This window comes from Lepidochelys olivacea (genome assembly GCF_965140295.1).
Source record: "Lepidochelys olivacea isolate rLepOli2 genome assembly, chromosome: 1".
Classification (NCBI taxonomy): Eukaryota; Metazoa; Chordata; order Testudines; family Cheloniidae; genus Lepidochelys; species Lepidochelys olivacea.
In genome coordinates this window covers 201,854,936-201,874,432 of record NC_140411.1, presented here as the reverse complement: position 1 = coordinate 201,874,432, position 19,497 = coordinate 201,854,936, and the positions used below count along the sequence as shown (strand labels likewise).

General features: G+C 43.9%; 1 protein-coding gene and 1 long non-coding RNA gene across 3 annotated transcripts in view; one reads left to right on the top strand and one right to left on the bottom strand.

The window, feature by feature from the left end:
- NME7 (NME/NM23 family member 7) overlaps nucleotides 1-19,497 on the top strand; it is a 178,575-nt gene that overhangs the window by 53,371 nt on the left and 105,707 nt on the right. For both annotated transcript variants that reach the window (XM_084616050.1, XM_084616051.1), the window contains 3 exons: nucleotides 3,084-3,194; nucleotides 9,206-9,256; nucleotides 12,850-13,057. In XM_084616050.1, coding sequence (XP_084472176.1) covers nucleotides 3,084-3,194; nucleotides 9,206-9,256; nucleotides 12,850-13,057 — 370 coding nt within the window. The remainder of the gene's footprint in view (nucleotides 1-3,083; nucleotides 3,195-9,205; nucleotides 9,257-12,849; nucleotides 13,058-19,497) is intronic.
- LOC311513895 overlaps nucleotides 1-19,497 on the bottom strand; it is a 37,909-nt gene that overhangs the window by 949 nt on the left and 17,463 nt on the right. The window contains exon 3 of the long non-coding RNA XR_014709793.1: nucleotides 244-330. This is a non-coding gene — a long non-coding RNA (uncharacterized lncRNA). The remainder of the gene's footprint in view (nucleotides 1-243; nucleotides 331-19,497) is intronic.

Below are 19,497 nucleotides of genomic sequence, written 5' to 3'. Positions count from 1 at the left end.
CTCTGGCTTCCATTATTCCCTCCCTGGATCCGGGAGACTGATTTGCTGTCCTTGACTTGAAGGACACACACTTCCATATTTCTACTTTCCTGGGGCACAGGCGTTTCCTCTGTTTTGGGCCACCGCCATTTTCAATTCACAGCGCTGCGCTTCAGTCTCATGTCAGCCCCGAGAGTGTTTACCAAGTAAATAGCACGGGTGGCCATTTACCTGAGGTGACATGGGGTGCAAATTTATCCGTACCTCGATGACTGGCTAATAAAGGGTCGGTCCTGAGATCAGGTGCGGTGATATCTTGATCTAGTTTGCTCCACTTGTTGCAGCCTGGACCTGTTGATAAACGAGAAAAAAATCAACCCTAATGCCTGTACAACGCATAGAGTTCATTGGAGCAATCCTTGACTCTACTCAGGCCAGAGCCTTCCTCCTGAAGCTCAGTTCCAAGCCATGGCAGACCTGATCTCGTGCATGCAAGCCCACCCTCTCACACGTGCCTACATGGCAGCCTCCACTTAGTGGTCCGGCACATATGGCTCTGCTTCAGGCCCCTGCAGGCATGGCTGGTGTCAGTCTACGTCCCCAACCGACACAGTGTGGACCCTGTGGTCAGGGTCCCAGACCATGGAATGTCATCACTCACTTGGTGGTGGAATCCTGCATCGGTGTTGGAGGAGGTTCCCTTCATGACTCCGTCCCTGTCCGTGACCCTCGTCTCTGATGCCTCGAACCTGGGGAGGCGAGCCTACCTGGGCGATCTCAGCACATCAGGTCGTTGGTCGAGTCACGATTGCTCCCTATAGATCAACATCAGGGAGCTCAAAGTGGTTCTCCTGGGCTGTCAAGCCTTCCTACCTCACATAAAAAGCAGGGTGGTCCAGGTCCTAATGGACAATACAGTGACTATGTTCTGTATCAACAAGCAAGGTGGGGACAGGTTGTCTGCCCTTTGCCAGGAAGCCCTCCGGCTTTGGGACTTCTGTGTATAACACAATATCCATCTTGTAGCCTCACACCTCCCCGAAGCCCAGGAACACTTTGACAGATCGCCTCAGCAGGACCGTCTCGTCTCGCCATGAATGGTCTCTCCATCTGAAAGTGGCCAACTTCCCCACCTCTGGAAGGTGAACTCCCTAGGTGGACCTGTTCACATCCTGGCAGAACAGGAATTGCCATGTTTTCTGCTTGATTTGGGGGATAAACAGTGGCTCCCTGTCGGACGCTTTTCTGCTCCCATGGTCGGGGGCTCTATTGTACATCTTCCCTCTGGTGTTGCTGATTCACAGAGTCCTCATCAAAATCAGGCAGGACAGGGCGAAGGTGATCCTCATAGTACCAGCTTGACCATGCCGGCACTAGTTCAGCACGCTGCCGGACCTCTCGTTGGTTGCTCTGTTACAGCTGCTGCTCAGGCCGGACCTGCTGTCCCAAAACCACGGCAGTCTCCTTCATCCAAACCTGGCAGGACTGCACCTGACACCTTGGCTGATGCATGGTTAAATTCGGAGGAGCCAGAGTGCTCAGCAGCTGTCCAGCAGGACTTATTGGGTAGCAGAAAGCCCTCTACCAGAGCATCCTACCTAGCCAAATGGAAGTGGTTCACTTATTGGACCTTGGATAAAGGTATTCGGGCTGAGCGGGCCTCGCAGCAGTTGATCATGGACTATCTTCTGCATCTCAAGTTCTAAGGCCTGTCCCTTTCATCTGTCAAGGTCCACTTGGCTGCTATTTCGGCCTTCCATCCGCTGCTGGAGGGTAGGTCTGTTTTTGCCTGGAATACGACTGCCAGGTCTTCAAGGGCCTCAAGTGTCTCTACCCACATGTCAGGGACCTCATTCTTCCCTGGGACCTGAATGTTGTGCTGTCACGGCTCACAGGACCCCGCTTCGGGCCTCTGGCTTCTTGCTCTGTCCTTCTCCTGTCCTGGAAGATCGCGTTCCTAGTTGTGATAACATCCACCTGCCGGGTCTCAGAGATTAGAGCGCTTACCTCGAAACCACCCTATACAGTCTTCTACAAAGACAAGGTCCAGCTGCAGCCACACCCAGCTTTCCTGCCCAAGGTGGTCTCGCAGTTTCATATGGGCTAGGGGACATTTACTTACCTGTCTTTTCCAAAGCCTCATAAATTGGAGGAGGAGTGTAGATTGCATTCTCTAGATGTCATGAGGGTGCTAGCCTCCTATATTGAAAGAACCAAGCCATTCTGCAAATAGACGCAATTCATTGTGGTGGCCGACAGGATGAAAGGTCGTCCAGCGTCTGCTCAAAGAATTTCTTCTTGGATCACTGCTTGCATTCACTGGTGTTACGATCAGGTGAAGGAGCCACCTCCGGCGATTGTCACAACCCACTCAACCAGGGCGCAAGCCTCTTTGGCAGTTTTCCTAGCCCAAGTGCCTATCCAGGACATCTGTAGTGTGGCCACCTGGTTGTCCATCCACATGTTCATGTCCCATTATGCACTTATCCACTATGCCCAAGCCGCTAAATTGTGAGCTCTGAGCCCACTTCTGAGGATACTACTTGTGAGTCGCCTAGAATGGAATAGACTTGAGCAAGCACTTGAAGAAAAACCGGTTACCTACCTTTTCATAACTGTTCTTCGAGATGTGTTGCTCATGTCCATTCCATTACCTGCCTTCCTGCTCCTTTGTCAGAATTGCCAGCAAGAAGGAACTGAGAATGCACAGGGTCGGCATCGCCTAATATACAAGCACATGAGTGCGGCACTCGAGGGCACTACAGCCTACCCTACGGGTACCGCTAAGGCACAAATCTCCAAGGACTGTGCACATGAGCATGCACACGCCTAGAATGAGATGGACATGAGCAACGCATCTCAAAGAACAACAGTTATGAAAAGGTAGATAACCATTTTTTTAAGGTTTTAATGCCTCCATCGTACATGAAAGATATGCCTGTGCTGGTTGGAAGGTCAGTAAGGACTGAGGTAAAATTGTTGGATGACTGTAACTGTGCATTTCTGTATTTCCTTTTGTGAGGCTTTTTTCTTTAAGTGTAACTTTAACTTTGTCTTTTCCTAAAGAATGAAAATTCCAAATTTTTTTTGTTCTGCTTTTTCAGAACACTGGCTTTGGTTAAACCTGATGCAGTACCCAAGATTGGAGACCTAATTGATATCATCATTAATGCTGGGTTAACAATAACTAAAGCCAAAATGATGGTACTTTCACGGTAAGGCTCTATTAACATTCCATGTAGGATTTGATTATTTTGTACTGAAGTGTCTCCTCACAGTTATTCCATGTTGTTCAGAACATTAGATCTATTCCACTGAGTAGCAAAGAAAATAATCTGTTTCATAATCATATCTAGGTTTCTCATATGATGCATAATTCAGGATGTTTGTTGGGCTTAACCTGCAGCAGAGCCTGTCTCTAGGCAATCCAGTGAATGCTGCTGGCTCTGATAGAAGCTGTCTGATTGAGCCATCTGATTGACTGAAGGAGTGAACAGACTGATACTTACGCTCAGTAGCAGTTCAGTTGCTGCTCAATGCATTCTTAGCCCATAGCTATGTTTGTTCCTGCCCTTGCCTCCACTTTCTCTAGCCTTGTTCCTGTTCTAGCCCCAGACTGCTCCTGTTCCACCCCACAACTCCTTCTTGACTTCTGATTCCCAGCTCAGAGCCTCGATTCCACCTTCTGTCTTAAATCTGGTTGACCCTTAGGCTTTGGACTCTGACACCTGGCTATGATCCTTGACTTCACTCCTGAAACTGCTCTGTCTGGATTCAGCTCAAACTGGTATGCCAGAGTCATGCTGCAACCACTAGGCCAGACTGCCCACAACTCAGTCACTGACAGGTTGAGGAACCCAAAAGATTGAACAAGGGTGGGTAAGTGGCTGGACTGCCCTTCAGATGGATTCCTCAGAGGCAGTCGTCCCGCTGCAGGATGTTTTGGGAATCCTGCAGACCCTATGGTCCCAGCTTATGGTCTTGCAGTACAAACTGCAGCGCTACAGGCTCAAGCTGTCCCACCCATATCTGTTGCCCTGGCTTCTAGGGAGTTGGAGATTTTAATGCAGGATAAGTTTGATGGGGACCATAACAAGTTCCATGGTTTCATGAGCTAGTGCTGCCTCCTGTTCCTGCTTTGGCCCCAGTCGTTCTCCTCTGACCAGACCCAAGTAGGACTTCTTATTAGTCTGCTAATTTGGGAGGCCCTGGCCTGGACATCTGCCCTCCTGGAGACTTCTAGCCCCCTATTGGGATAGTTCGAAGAGTTCCATGTATCCCTCTGAAACCGTATGCGGAAAATCCCTTTCCCAGACATTCTGCTCCACCACCACCTCCCACAGGCGCCCAGGCCAAAAGGAGCATGAGGAATGGGAAATCCAAGTCTCCAAGAGAACATGAGGCAAACTCAGACCCTTGGCTCCACCTTTTGACTGTGACTCCAGTTGATCGTTCAGCTTAGGCTTTGGCCGCTGACTCCTGGCTACAACCCTGGGCTTTGCTCCTGGAACCACCCGGTCTGGACTCAGCTCTAACTGTTAGGCCAGACTCTTGATCCAATGACTAGGCCAGACTGCCCATGACTCAATTACTGACAATGTCTGAGTAATACAAAAATGTTGTATACAAATGTTATTGGTGTTACTGTAAGTAAATATAGTGCATGCCTTTTATAAAACTGAAATCAATATCATGGATTTAAAACTCAGATAATGTTTCTTTGCCCCTAACCTGTATTACCTGACTTCATAATGCAAGCTGAGCTGCTGATTGTTGTATAATTCTATAAAGGTGGTTGGGTTATTGCCTTGCAATAAATCCATATTCTTAAAATCATAGGACTGGAAGGGACCTCAACTTTAACCACTCTGACAGTTAGGAAGTTTTTCCTAATGTCCAACCTAAACCTCTCTTGCTGAAATTTAAGCCCATTTCTTCTTGTCCTATCCTCAGAGGCTAACAAGAGCAATTTACCTCCCTTCCTCCTTGTAACAAACTTTTATGTATGTGAAAATTGTTATCATGTCCCTTCTCAGTCTTCTCTTCTCCAGACTAAACAAACCCAATTTTTTCAATCTTCCCATGGGTCATGTTTTCTAGACCTTTAATCATTTTTGTTGGTGTTCTCTGAACTTTCTCCAATTTGTCCACATCTTTCCTGAAATGTGGGGCCCAGAACTGGAAACACTCCTCCAGTTGAGACCTAATCAGCACAGAGTGGAGCGGAAGAATTACTTCTCGTGTTTTGCGTACAACACTCCTGCTAGTACATCCCAGAATGATGGGGTTTTTGTTTTTTTCCAGCAGTGTTACACTGTTGACTCATATTTAGCTTGTGATCCACTATGACCCTCCGATTCCTTTCTATCATATTCCTTCCTAGGCAGTCATTTCACATTTTGTATGTGTGCAACTGATTGTTCCTTTCTAAGTGGAGTACTTTGCATTTGTTCTTATTGAATTTTATCCTATTTACATCAGACCATTTCTCCAGTTTGTCCAGCTCATTTTAAATTTTAATCCTATCCTCCAAAGCACTTGCAACCCCTCACAGCTTGATATCATCTGCAAAGTGTATTCTCTATGCCATTATCTAAATCATTGATGAAGATATTGACCAGAACCGGACCCAGAACTGATTCCTATGGCACCCCACTCAGTATGTCCTTCCAGTTTGACTGTGAACCACTGTTGATTACTCTCTGGGAATGGTTTTCCAACCAGTTATGCACTCATCTTGTAGTAGTTCCATCTAGGTTGTATTTGCCTACTTTGTTTATGAGAAGGTCATGCGAGACAGTATCAAAAGCCTTACTAAAGTCAAGTTATAAAGTCAAGATTTGGCTTTAGGAACACAGAGCCTTGCTCCTTCTACCATGGCTGTGGAGCTCCCCAGACACGCCACACCCTGTGGGGCACAAGTCAGGACAGAGCCAGGGCCAGGCCCAGCACCAGCCCATGCGTGGATTTTGAACCCTCTACCTTGTGTCCCCCCCCCCCATGTTCCTGAGCAGCAAAATTTGGAGAAGAGGGCATGCTGGGGAAAAAAGAAAGGTAGAGTTGGTAGATCTACCATGAAGGATTTCCCCAAAGTCACTGCACTGCTCCTCAGCTACAGCTGTGTCATACCTCTCTACTCCAACATCTCTTTGAGAGAAAAAATCATTCTCACAGGATTCTTACTCTTGCATCTTGTGGTTCCAGTACAAGACAGGGAGGAATTCCGTTATCTTGTCTGCCCTCTGAGGTAGTGGTAGGACAGTGCTAGACCACCTCTCCAGTAATCACATATTGCTGTCTGTGACTATGCCAGTCCCCAGAACCTGCCACACAGTTCCAGTTCTTGAATGCAGCCCTCTCAACCCTCCAGTCTTCTGTTAATATGAACCATTTTGTGGCCTGACTTAACTTCTGCTGTCTTGGCATGTTGCTCCTCGAGCGCTGGGTGCTTCCTTGTGTGTCAGTTTCTCTGATAACTGAATCTCTGTTGAACCACTTTATATATTTTGGATTTAGCTTACCTTGAGGAAAAGAAATCCAAGCAGTTTATATGAGATGTACATTTTTATTACCTTTCGTTTAGAAAAGTTCCTTGCCTGCCCTGCAAAATTATTATTAATGAAACCATAATTGGACAGTGATGTGGGATGAATCTAAAATGGTGGCTGGGTATTTGTGGTTTTCACAATACCCTGTACTTTTGTCCCTTGGACTTGCACTGTATTTTTAGTGATAGCATATAGTAATGTCAAAGTCCCAATCCCAAATATCCCTCTAGGATGGCTTGTCCAGATCAGCTTCAGCTTCTGTTCCCCCCTTTGCCGCCCCCCCCCCCTTTTTGTAAAAAGGGACTTATTGCTGCCATTTGCCTGGCAGACCCTGTTAACTTGATTCACAGCTTTTGTAAAACCCTTGCTTAGGTATGAAATCAAGGGTAGACGCCTGCTTTGATAGGTCAGTTCTCCAATATTTTCAGCTAATCACGTCTCAAATCAGCTCATTGTCCAAGATGAATGCAACTTTCCATGTTCTAATGGGAACTAGGGTTATAGCTAGCAAGATTGGTTTTATATTTGTTAAATGCCATACGAGATTTTTGACTAAGCAGTAGGGCTGAGCAAATATTTTGAAAAAATATCCACAAATATTTGTTCAGATTTATACATTATGTAGCTTAGGCTGGGTTCATGCCCCATTTTTATACACTTTCCATGAATATTCTAGTGAATAGCTTACTGGCAGGAATTACTGCCATAATAGGGAATTTTAAGCAAATATTTAGAATATTTGTGGAAAATTAGTTTTTGATTTGACATAATGAGTATTCACATAAAAAGCTTCCTTCTGAAAACTACACTCCTCCAGTCAATAAACAGAAACATACCACAAGACCTGTCCAGTTAAAATGGCTCAAATTTTGAATGTCAGATACTTGCAGTGAACTATAAGCTACAGACCTGAAATTTGACTAATGTATAAATTGGAGAAAATCATGAACTGTGAAGAGTGAGAAATTAAATTCTTCAAATAAAGTCTTCATTAGAAATTATTCACCCACTTGGAGTAAGGACTGCAGGATCGGGCCCAGTGACTGTAACTGTAGTTCTTGTGTCTCACATTTCTCTTTTTTCCCTCCTTGTCTTCATAGAAGTTAGTTTAAACACTGATGTACTGAAAAATGAGTGGACATGGGAAGTCATTTTAAAGATGTAACCACACTGTGCATTTGTGTAGTCTTGGTTTCTGTGTTCTAAAAATTGTGCTGATAACCGCATCCGGTTCTCAGCAATATGAGTGGAGTCATGGAGACTAAAAATTCACAGAACTGTCTTTGTTTACAAAGACAATGTTTCCAGATGGGTAGTTAATAGAGAAGTACACAACAGCATGGTTTCCTCCAGTGCTATTTCAAGCTCCTGTCACTGGTGTTTGCCTTGTCCACGAGCCTCACTGCAACTTCACTCCTCATCTTAATAGTGAACTCCTGACTTAGCCTGTGGTCTGAGCATTGTTGTTCAGCCATTGCCTGTCTTCAGTTGTGCTAGCTCTAATCCCCAAGAGAATTTGGATTTTGCCACATCATAGCCTCAGAATCTGGTGCTCTCCAGAATTCAGAATAAAGACAGACCCATTATGGATTAGAGCGTGCACTTTTGAATTGAAGTTAAGAAGCCGCCCAGCATCTAGGCTGGACCTAGAGACCATGCATGAATTCTCTAGCCACTCCACATGCAGAAATCCCGGTAGAGCCAACAGGAGTTACACACATGGAGCAGCTACAGAATATAGCTCTAAAGTAGGGAGGAGAGGAGGTTGTTAATCACAGGTGAGGATGTGATGAGAAAGTCACTGGCTGGTACAACTGAGATCTTAGTCTGGTAAACTGGTTCAATTGCATGACAAGGTTGAAAACCACTGCATTACAGCACCTCAGTCAAGTGGCAAGGAAGCAGAATGTGGCAGTTGGTGTGTACCTACAGGAAAACACAAAGCTGTAGTGAGTTTCCAAAAGTGGGGAAGTCCTGGGGGAACACTTTCTCCATGTTTAAAAAAACCAAACCAAGCAAACAAACAAAAGTCCTCCTGAAATCTGGAGAGCACTGTGATATTTTGTGTCCTGGAACAACACTTGCAAACATTAGGTAGAAACCAGTTTATGAAAAATCCTATTGTCTGGCATTCCAGGACAACAAAAAGTCTAGTCTGGGCAAGTAAACCAGTTAGAGTGAGGCAAATTAGCTGCTGCTCTACCTGGATGAATAGATTGACAGGCATGTCCAATCTGAGGTTGAATATGAAAACTGTAAAATAGCAAATGGTAGAAGGAAGGTGGCTATGGTGCTCCTATTTGCCCTTCGTCATAATACAAAAACATAGCTACAGTTAGAGAGTTTGAGAAGCAACACATTTAAAACTACTGGAAGGGAATGCTCTTACACACCATGTGTTGTGAACTGTAGAACTCATTCCTACAAGATTCCATAGAAGCCAAGAGCTTAGTAGAATTCGAAAGAGGACCCAGAGGATTATCAATTTTTCTGGGTAAAAGGAATATTCAGAGTTGCACTTGTTACGATAAAAATGTATGAGGTATGTTAACCCTGATGCTTTAGGGCATAAGCCACCCACGAACTACCTGGTATTGGGAAGAAACTTCCCACATAGGCACATTATTATATAATTGTTCATTAATGGTTCATGCAGGATTTTTTAAAATCTTTTCTAGGAAAGAAGCAATGGATCTCCATGTAGACCATCAATCAAAGCCCTTTTACAAGTACGTACATACTTTTGAGGTTATGTTCACTTACTGTACAGGAAAAGATTGTCCTGGAGAAATTTCTTTACAGTGCATGGCATTCATTTCACATGCCTGTGACACTACAAGAATGTGGCAAAAACAGAACTGGGCTTAAGTTTCAAGGGAGCCTATGCAAAGTTTTGTGTGGGGACCCCATCCAACTTCCTCCTAAGATGGGCCTAGCTGTCCGGTGCCCAGTTCCACAGTCCCATGCCCCATCGAGCACCAATGAATGCATCCACCCTATGAGATGTGAAAATGACCCTAGCTAAAAAGAAGCATGAGAAGGAGACTCTCCAGATACAGAATATGGCTTGCAATCAGTGAGAATTGCAGAGTACCATCCAGTCCTGGATACCCTTCTGGTAGCAAATATGCAAAAGCTCAAGTATTTCAAAAAGTGTGGCACCTGGGGCACATATCTTATATATGGCTGGTCTTGGACAAGATACAGAACTCTGTGTAGCTCTTCTGTTTCATATTGCATGAAACTATGAAATACTTGATCTCTCCATAAACGCTGGATGAAAATATTTATATATTTGTGTGTATGTAGCTGTATAAAATCTTCCAGTTTCCTCATGCATCAAGTTTAATTAGGATGCATGTAGCAAAGCGACAATTCATCGGTGTGGCGCCTCCTGCTGGTCGTCTGGGAATTTACCTCTTTTCCAGCTTACAGTGCGCCCTCTGTAGGCCTGTGTCTCACCTACCACTGGCCCCGTGTCCCTCCTGGACCCAGGTGCCCTTTACCCTGGAGTTCTGCCCCAGCAGTACCCCCACACTCTGGTCTCCCCTCCCAGAGGAACCCCCAACCCTCTAAACCCACCTTGCCTCAGTGGCTACTGCCAGTCATCATCTAGCCCCTGTTCACTGGGGCAGACTGCAGTCTGTAATGGCCACTCATCATTGGCAAGAGGTTAGGATCAGCTGCCTCTGCCTATTCCCAGGCTGCACTTCTATAGCCCCAGTACCTTTTGTAGGCCTTCAACAAGGCCTGCAGCCTGGGGGTTTACCAGGCTGGAGCTTCCCAGCTCCCTTTGCCCTTCCCCAGCACTGCTTCACTTCAGGTACCTTGCTCCCACAGCAGTGAGAGTCTCTCAGCTCCTGGCCCGCAGTCCTCTTATAAGGGCCAACTGGGCCCTGACTGAGCTGGCTACAGCTGTGATCAGCTATTCACTCAGCTTCCCCCAGCCTCTCCTCCTCTTTCCCCAGCTGCTTCCTCTCCAGGGCTGCTTTTACTGTTGGCTTCCCAGGGCAGCCCTCTACCAGGGCTGTTTTAACCCTTTCAGGGCTGGAGCAGGGTGAACACCCCGCTACAGTGCATAATGGATAAATGCTATTTGTTATTTACACATAGGCTTTATCTGATTAGCAAAGAAGGTGGGGTAGCTAATATATTCCTGAGTCTGGACCCAGGTTAACAGCTATTATCACAGTGTAATTGGTTCAGGTCAACCCTAGTTAGGGCTTGTCTACGCTGCCACTTACAGCACTGAAACTTTTCTCGCTCGGGGTGTGAAAAAACACCCCTCTGAGCGACGCAAGTTTCAGCGCTGTAAAATGACAGTGTAGGTAGCGCTGGGAGCTATTCCCCTCATGGATGTGGGTAGGTTTTTTTTACAGCCACCTTTTTTGCAGCCACGTTAAAGCGCTGCTGCAGCAGTGCTTTAAAGTCCACCGTGTAGACATGCTTATGTTTTTGGTCATGCAGAACAAGAAATTGCAACTGACAGAGCCAAGTGCAGCACTGTCATGAGGTTCCTGAGCATTGGGAATATAGAAATTGTCACCTAATTCTAGGAGCAGCAATCGGTTTCTGTAGGTGCAGGTTGTTTTCTTCTGTCCACTGTAGAGAAATGACCCTAGGAAATGTCAGACTATAGTATAGATTCTAGGAAAACAAAGAGTTGTCATTTTTTCTTGGCTGAACAAGTCTGCTTCAATAAGTTTATAAATGAACAAGATTTCTGTCTGTAGTGTTATTTTATGGATTGCTAAACTAGCAGCAGGCTGAGAAACTGTAAGCCCTCTATTCACTATGATGTACTCTGTCTGCCATCCAGCAAAACCTGATATCTGTTGTATGGGATTTTGCTACAGTAAGTGAACCAAAAAAGCATCCTCATGCTGATAAAATGTAAATTCTCATACCCAATTACATATAGCATTTTATTAGAGGTTTATTATAGTGTTGCATAAACTGGTCTTTCAGATTTAATTGAAAAGATAGGTAGTTGATGATGGTTTACTGAATAGCAGAGAAAAGTAGCTATTAACTTTTTGGGGATTAAATGTTAAGAATGTTAAATTTCATATTTTACGTATGTATTAATGTAAATGGATTGCACAGTAGTTTTTTAAAGAAATATGGAGCTTTTCAGAAATTATTTTTTGTCTGTCTGTATTTGTCTATAAGCCATAAAAAATATAACCATAACAATAACTGAATAAAAAAAACCTCGCACAACTTTTTCATTCATTGTGCAGCATCCAGCCTTCAAACTGAATGAGGGGTTGCTGCAGAGATGATAGTATGCGACTGTGAACTGAAAGCTATATCATGATGTATATGTTCAAGGGAGAAGAATTAAAGTTACATGTATTCAAACTTAACTTTGGGATTTCCTAGTTTTTGAGTCTTTAACCATGCATTCCTTATGTTTTCCTCACATCACCTTCTCTTTATTCAAATCTTCCCCCAATATTTGATGACTTCCATGACACCAAGAAATTGTGAGTTTGCAATATAAAAAGCGACAAACAACTTTCTTTTCCCTGCTCTGTATTTCCCAGTATATATTGACTTCTCAGTCTGTCTCTTTCAATGGAAAGACTGCAGCAGTCTGCAACGAAGGGATTGTCTTTATCTCTGTGGCTTGTACAGCACTGAGTGCATTGCCTGTGGTAAACAAATTATAGTTATAAAATTACATACAGTATATTTTTGTCTTATCTTACTTTTTACCTTAATCACAGATGATTAGCAAGGCTAAGAGGGACCACTTTCACTAGAATTCAGTTTCCCATTTTAGTGAGGGGCAGAGATTAGAGTCCCCTCCATGTCTCACAGGGAAGAAGCACATGGTGGAGTGAATATTTTGAGGTAACACACATTTTTTATGCAAGGCCTCTCTCAGATGTGAGGGAGCAGGTACAGGTTGAGTGTGTCCCCCTCTGTGAGAGAGAATCTAATTGTCAGGATGGCAAGTACTGGATAAGAGGATTTAGAGGTGTGTAGAGGTGGATGAAGGAGGCGGAGGTTTCTAATAGGAGTACTCATGTTGCTTTAATGAGGAAAAATTTACAGGCTGAGTAGAGTCTGTTAGAAGGACACCAATGTGTCACAAAGTGGAAGGAGCACAACTGGAAAGAAGGAATGGCTCACTAGTGGTCTTCTGCCTCCGCTGCCCCTGCCTTATCCCACCCAGTATTCCAACAGAGCCTGTGGGCTGTGCTGTGGACTGTTATCCTTTCCTATGACACTAGTGAGAGTTGAGAACCAGTCCATAGATTTTTGTTGTTCTCTGTATAGTGAATTCCCTGCCTGTTCTATGTCTGTTTTGCAGTGAGCTTCTCCTATTTATTACAAGTGGTCCTACTGTTGCCATGGAGATTTTAGGAGATGATGCCGTGTCTGAATGGAAGAAGTTACTGGGACCTGCAAACTCTGGCGTGGCTCGTTCTGATGCCCCGGGCAGCATTAGAGCAATGTTTGGAACAGATGGCATAAGAAATGCAGCTCATGGCCCTGACTCTTTTGCTTCTGCTGCTCAAGTAAGTTTTTTAATATATTTATTCATTATGTTCATTTGCTAAGCTGTATTTTTACTTAATCTAATGATCAGTCTGCAATCAGTACAGAAATCACATTTATTTTTTTCATTTGAATTTAGTGCTGATTTGAATGTTCTACAGTGACACGTTTGTAGACAGAGTCTTTATCCACAGTGCAAATAGCAACTGTGCAAGCTATACTGCCTTTATACTTCCACACTGGCCTGGAGGGACTAATCTTGGAAAATTTGGCCAAGGACACTGAGGCTAACCCATCTGCCACATTCTGTACCACTTTCTGGCAGAATTCGATTATTATTTTTTTATAATTTCAGTAGATATTAATGTTTGTAAGATTTTTTTATTTTTATTATTATTATTTTATTTCTTTAGATTTTTATCAATTTAAATGTTCGCAGGAAACTATGGGGAGGCAGTCAGGCAATTCTTTAATGACAGTAGACATTGAGGTTCAAAAGGTTAAAGCTTTATAAACTGTAAAAACTCAAATTTGTCATCACATGTCAAAATAGACCGTAAAATATCCTTAAATGAATTAATACCTGCTCTTGCTATTAATTCGTTAGTCCATTTGTAACCAGCCTGATTCAAAAATCGAAATCGCTGGATTTGACCCATAAAGTCTTACTTTGCATATGTGTAAATTTTGATTATTATCAAAGAAAATATTTTTGTTGGTATGTGTGTATATACTAAAATCAACATTTGCCGATTAAAATGTAATCCTTTCAAGCCTATATATAATACAGATGCTTTAACTTTGAGTTAATTATATAGACTGCATGGCTAAGCAATGTAAATTCTAAAAAGCAAGGAAATAAACAGCTAAATCATTCAACAGGCCAGCAACGTTCCACTCATCCCTTCCCAACCATAATTACTTCGTTTCCGCCACCCACATATCTCAACCATCTTCCTGAACAATCAGCAAGCACCCTGGAATTCCAACCATGTTGAGTGCTTATAGTCCTGTGTTTTGATGGTTAATATGAGTAAGAGTGACTTTCATTGTACGTGGCTTTGGACTGGTGTGTGTAAGTGAGGTAAAATGTAATTTTGCAATCACTGTTTGCAATCTGTTTTTCTGTAATGCTTAGGAAAAGCCGCAGGATTCGGTGACCTCTTACAAATATTTACGTAGAAGTTAGAATTGAAATTTGTGAGTGCATGTTGGTATTACAGATGTGTGGTTGCATATTGATCAATATGAGTGTGTGCTGTGAAGTGAAATAAATGGGGTGTTTGAATGGCTTAACACAAACTGAAATACAGCAATAAACCGTGGCTGCACTATGTAGCTGAACAACCTTAACTCAAAGTTCACAAAGGTTTTGTGTGGAAATTTCCCGTGTTTTAATAAGCTTGTATCAATGTTAGCAGTTAATCATGTAGATGGCTCTTTCCCCTTTATATCCCCCACAGATACCCAGATTGTTACTCTTCTGTGCATATCCTGAATTGTCCCCAGGCTTCACCTTGCATAACCCTGCTCACCCTTAACCATCCCCACTGCCAGCTGCACCACATGCTCCCCCATACTTTGTTCCCTAACATGCCCCTCTTCATTCCTACCATGCTCAGCTTTTAAAAGTTTATGTGTGTCAACATTTCTGTATATACATATTGTTACATATTATCATTGGCAGATTAAACATTGCCATAGCTTAAAAATATTGATATGTATGTGTTAGTTGAAAGAAAAGGAGGACTTGTGGCACCTTAGAGACTAACAAATTTATTTGAGCATAAGCTTTCATCAGCTACAGTTCACTTCATCGGATGCATTCAGTGGAAAATACAGTGGGGATATTTATATACACAGAGAACGTCTGAGGAACGGCGGGGGGCGGGGGGATGGGGGGGATCGTGTGGTGTGGTCTGGCTGAAAGCTGGAGGCATGTAGGTAGGCACAGAGGTCAGTAGGTTTCCGGTATAGGGTGATGGCCATGTGACCTACGCTACCAGCACTCCCAGCTATCTTCGAGACACCACTGACTTCCTGAGGAAACTACAATCCATTGGTGGTCTTCCTGAAGCCACCATCCTAGCCAATATGGAAGCCCTCTACACCAACATTCCACACAAAGATGGACTACAAGCCATCAGGAACAGTATCCCGGATAATGTCACGGCAAACCTGGTGGCTGAACTTTGTGACTTTTGTCCTCACCCTTAACAATTTCACATTTGGGGACAATGTATACCTTCAAATCAGCGGCACTGCTATGGGTACCCGCATGGCCCCACAGTATGCCAACATTTTTATGGCTGATTTAGAACAATGCTTCCTCAGCTCTCGTCCCCTAAAGCCCCTGCTCTACTTGAGCTACATTGGTAACATCTTCATCATCTGGACCCATGGAAAAGAAGCCCTTGAGGAATTCCACCATGATTTCAACAGTTTCCATCCCACCATCAACCTCAGCCTGGACCAGTCCACACAAGAGATCCACTTCCTGGACACTACAGTGCTAATAAGTGATGGTCACATAAACACCACCCTATACTGGAAACCTACTGACCGCTATGCTTACCTACATGCCTCCAGCTTTCATCCAGACCACACCACACGATCCATTGTCTACAGCCAAGCTCTACGATACAACCGCATTTGCTCCAACCCCTCAGACAGAGACAAACACCTACAAGATCTCTATCAAGTGTTCTTACAACTACAATACCCACCTGCTGAAGTGAAGAAACAGATTGACAGAGACGGAAGAGTACCCAGAAGTTACCTACTACAGGACAGGCCCAACAAAGAAAATAACAGAACGCCACTAAATATCACCTTCAGCCCCCAACTAAAACCTCTCCAACACATCATCAAGGATCTACAACCTATCCTGAAGGATGACCCATCACTCTCACAGATCTTGGGAGACAGGCCAGTCCTTGCTTACAGATAGCCCCCCAACCTGAAGCAAATACTCACCAGCAACCACACAACAAAACCACTAACCCAGGAACCTGTCCTTGCAACAAAGCCCGTTGCCAACTGTGTCCCCATATCTATTCAGGGGACACCATCATAGGGCCTAATCACATCAGCCATGCTATCAGAGGCTCGTTCACCTGCACATCTACCAACGTGATATATGCTGTCATGTGCCAGCAATGCCCCTCTGCCATGTACATTCGCCAAACTGGACAGTCTCTACGTAAAAGAATAAATGGACACAAATCAGACGTCAAGAATTATAACATTCAAAAACCAGTCGGAGAACACTTCTATCTCTTTAGTCACTCGATTGCAGACCTAAAAGTGACAATTCTTCAACAAAAAAACTTCAAAACCAGACTCCAACGAGAGACTACTGAATTGGAATTAATTTGCAAACTGGATACCATTAACTTAGGCTTGAATAAAGACTGGGCATGGATGGGTCATTACACAAAGTAAAACTATTTCCCCATGAAGAAAAGGAGTACTTGTGGCACCTTAGAGACTAACCAATTTATTTGAGCATGAGCTTTCGTGAGCTACAGCTCACTTCATCGGATGCATGCCGTGGAAATCCCCGTTTCCCCTGCTATCCCCCCCCCCCCGCTGTTCCTCAGACGTTCTTGTCAACTGCTGGAAATGGCCCACCTTGATTATCACTACAAAAGGTTTTTTCCCCCCACTCTCCTGGTGGTAATAGCTCACCTTACCTGATCACTTTCATTACAGTGTGTATGGTAACACCCATTTTTTCATGTTCTCTGTGTATATAAATCTCCCCACTGTATTTTCCACTGAATGCATCCGATGAAGTGAGCTGTAGCTCATGAAAGCTTATGCTCAAATAAATTGGTTAGTCTCTAAGGTGTCACAAGTCCTCCTTTTCTTTTTCCGGATACAGACTAACACGGCTGCTACTCTGAAACGTGTTAGTTGAGTATAGGAGCATGGTGGTGGAGGCATGCTTAAGGAGCAGGGCTCTGATAAGTGACACGTTGGGAGCTCTGGGTGCTATGGGGGGGCAAGTGTATGAGGTAGGGTCTGGGTGGGAACTTGTGGAGGGACATGGGGAAAATCTGTGGGATAGTGGCACTGTAAGTGAGTGAGCGAGACTGTTGAGGGCACAGGGAAACTTGGGTTGCATATGATAGGTCTGGAGGAGAAGTGGAATTTGGGCGTGGAGGGGCCGAGGAAAGGGAGTAGTGAGGGTGCGTGTCATGTTCTGGGGTCCAATCCAGACCAGTCAGGGGTTGTGGCACCACCTGCCCTCTTACCCTGGGTGCCTGAAATGCTCTGCTGCTGTGGCTCTCAGCCTGGATGCCAGCAATCAGCAGACAAGCATTCACTGTATCTCTGTCTTAAGCAGCTGTGGTTCAGCAACTCAGATTTCAGCAACCTGCTTGTTATACCCCAGTCACACTCTGGTATCCACCAGCCATGGTTACTATTAGCCAGCTGACTCAACACACTCCCAGCCCCAAATTTACCCCAAACTGTGTGGTCTGCAATGTCCAGCTCTTTCCTTGACCTGTCAGAGGAATAAGAAGATTTGTTTGCTCCTCTAAGGAGACAGAGTTCACAGCTTATCACACTGTGATGGTTTAGATTAAAAGTAAAACAAGTTGATTTAAAACCCTATCTCCGTTTGTTAGTAAGTCCAGGTATGATGGAGAGAGCTGGAAATGGTTACAAGCAAATCAAAGTGAAAAACGCTTTCTAGAGGCTAAGACTTAAGAAACATACCGTCTTGGTTCAAGGTCAGATTCTTACCACACTACCTTCCAGCAAGATGGCTGATCACCCTGTTGGTCAGGATCTCCCACAAAGACAAAGTGCTCAGCTCCTTTGTCGTCTTAGGTGAAAGATCACTTGGGGGTTCTTTGCCCCTCTCTTTTATTGAACTTTTGAAAATGAATCCTCCTTAAAGTTAATTGCCTCTGCTGTGAGGAAAAGGGTCATGGAGTCTGATGGAGAAGGTTCCTGACTGGTGTAATCTACAATGCAAACTGATCTGTTTCCTGCAATCTCTTCCCCCTGCCATGATGCTGAGTAGTTATCTTCTCCCCTTGTTGCTGTTAAAAGAAAAGGAGGACTTGTGGCACCTTAGAGACTAACGCCACAAGTACTCCTTTTCTTTTTGCGAATACAGACTAACACGACTGCTACTCTGAAATCTTGATGCTGTTGTTTACCTCTTATGTAAATACATTCCCATTGTTTCTTAATCTACCTTGGAAGTACTTATAAGGTGGTGAAACCACATTCCTTTGTCTAGGGTGGGGGTAACTTCGATGCTGCCTGGCAAACACTTTAAGAACGTAACTTCCAATATGTTTATAATTTTGCATTAGTCCACCACGTATACACCACACAATAGTATTAATGATCAATATGTTGTTAGCTTTCTATTGATATCTTACATAACACTTTTTAGGCACAGGTTACGATATTAGCAAGGTGGGTACACTGAACTGGTCAGGCCAGCTGAAACTCACTATCAGATACTAGTAAGCCCCTTGCCCTCTTGCGTTGAGATTCTGTTTGGGTCACAGTGGTTATTTTGTGCTCATGGGTTGAGTCTGTAAGATTGAAAGATCCAGATGCCTTCACTTGGAAAGGTAAGAGTCAAAGTGTGGTCTGGTCTCCGCCTAAAAATTAGATCAACCTAGCTATGTCACTTGGGGGTGTGAAAAATTCACACTCCTGAGAGACGTAGTTATGTCAACCTATGCCCTAGTGTAGACACCACTAGGTTGAGGGAAGAATTTATTACTGTGATGGCAAAACCCCTTCCGTCTCTGTAGCAAGTGTCTGTTATAATGGCATAGCTGCAGTTGTGCTGCTGTAGCCCTTGTACTGTAACTATAGCCTGTATTTCTGCTCTGGCATACTGCCAGCATAGCTGAATAGCAGCTTCTGAAGAAAAAGGCTATGGAAAAAAATATCTGTTAACACAGGATTTTAGTTAGCGAAATAAGTGTGTGTTTTCTGTTGATAAGATTGTTGCTTTGCTATACTTGCATTTAATTATTTTAAAATGCTGTTTTTTTGTAATATTATGGTAATTACTTTTGAAAGGCTAGCTAATTTTTACTCGTCCTATGACTGTAAATGTTTAGCTCACTGTTTTGGTAGACTTGCAGATATATTTATATATCTTTTTTGGGGGGGGGGTTCTCTTTACCTTCTGAGTACTGGAGTTTATCTCTGATACAGCAATTGGAATTATGAATTCAATGGGCAGGTGCCATACAATGGTAGGTGGCTACATACCAGATGCCAAAGAAGTTAATAGTGTGCAGCTTTTAGAAACTTTCCTGGGAGGAAAGAAAAGTCAGCTAAAGCATACTGGGAAAAATCTTTTGAAAGGGAAACAAAGTCCTGGGCTCCTTTGATGATGGTTGAATTGTTCTTCTCACAGAATGAATTGCAGATCAAGCTGAGGGTTTGTCTGCTAGGCTATCCAGGGATAACA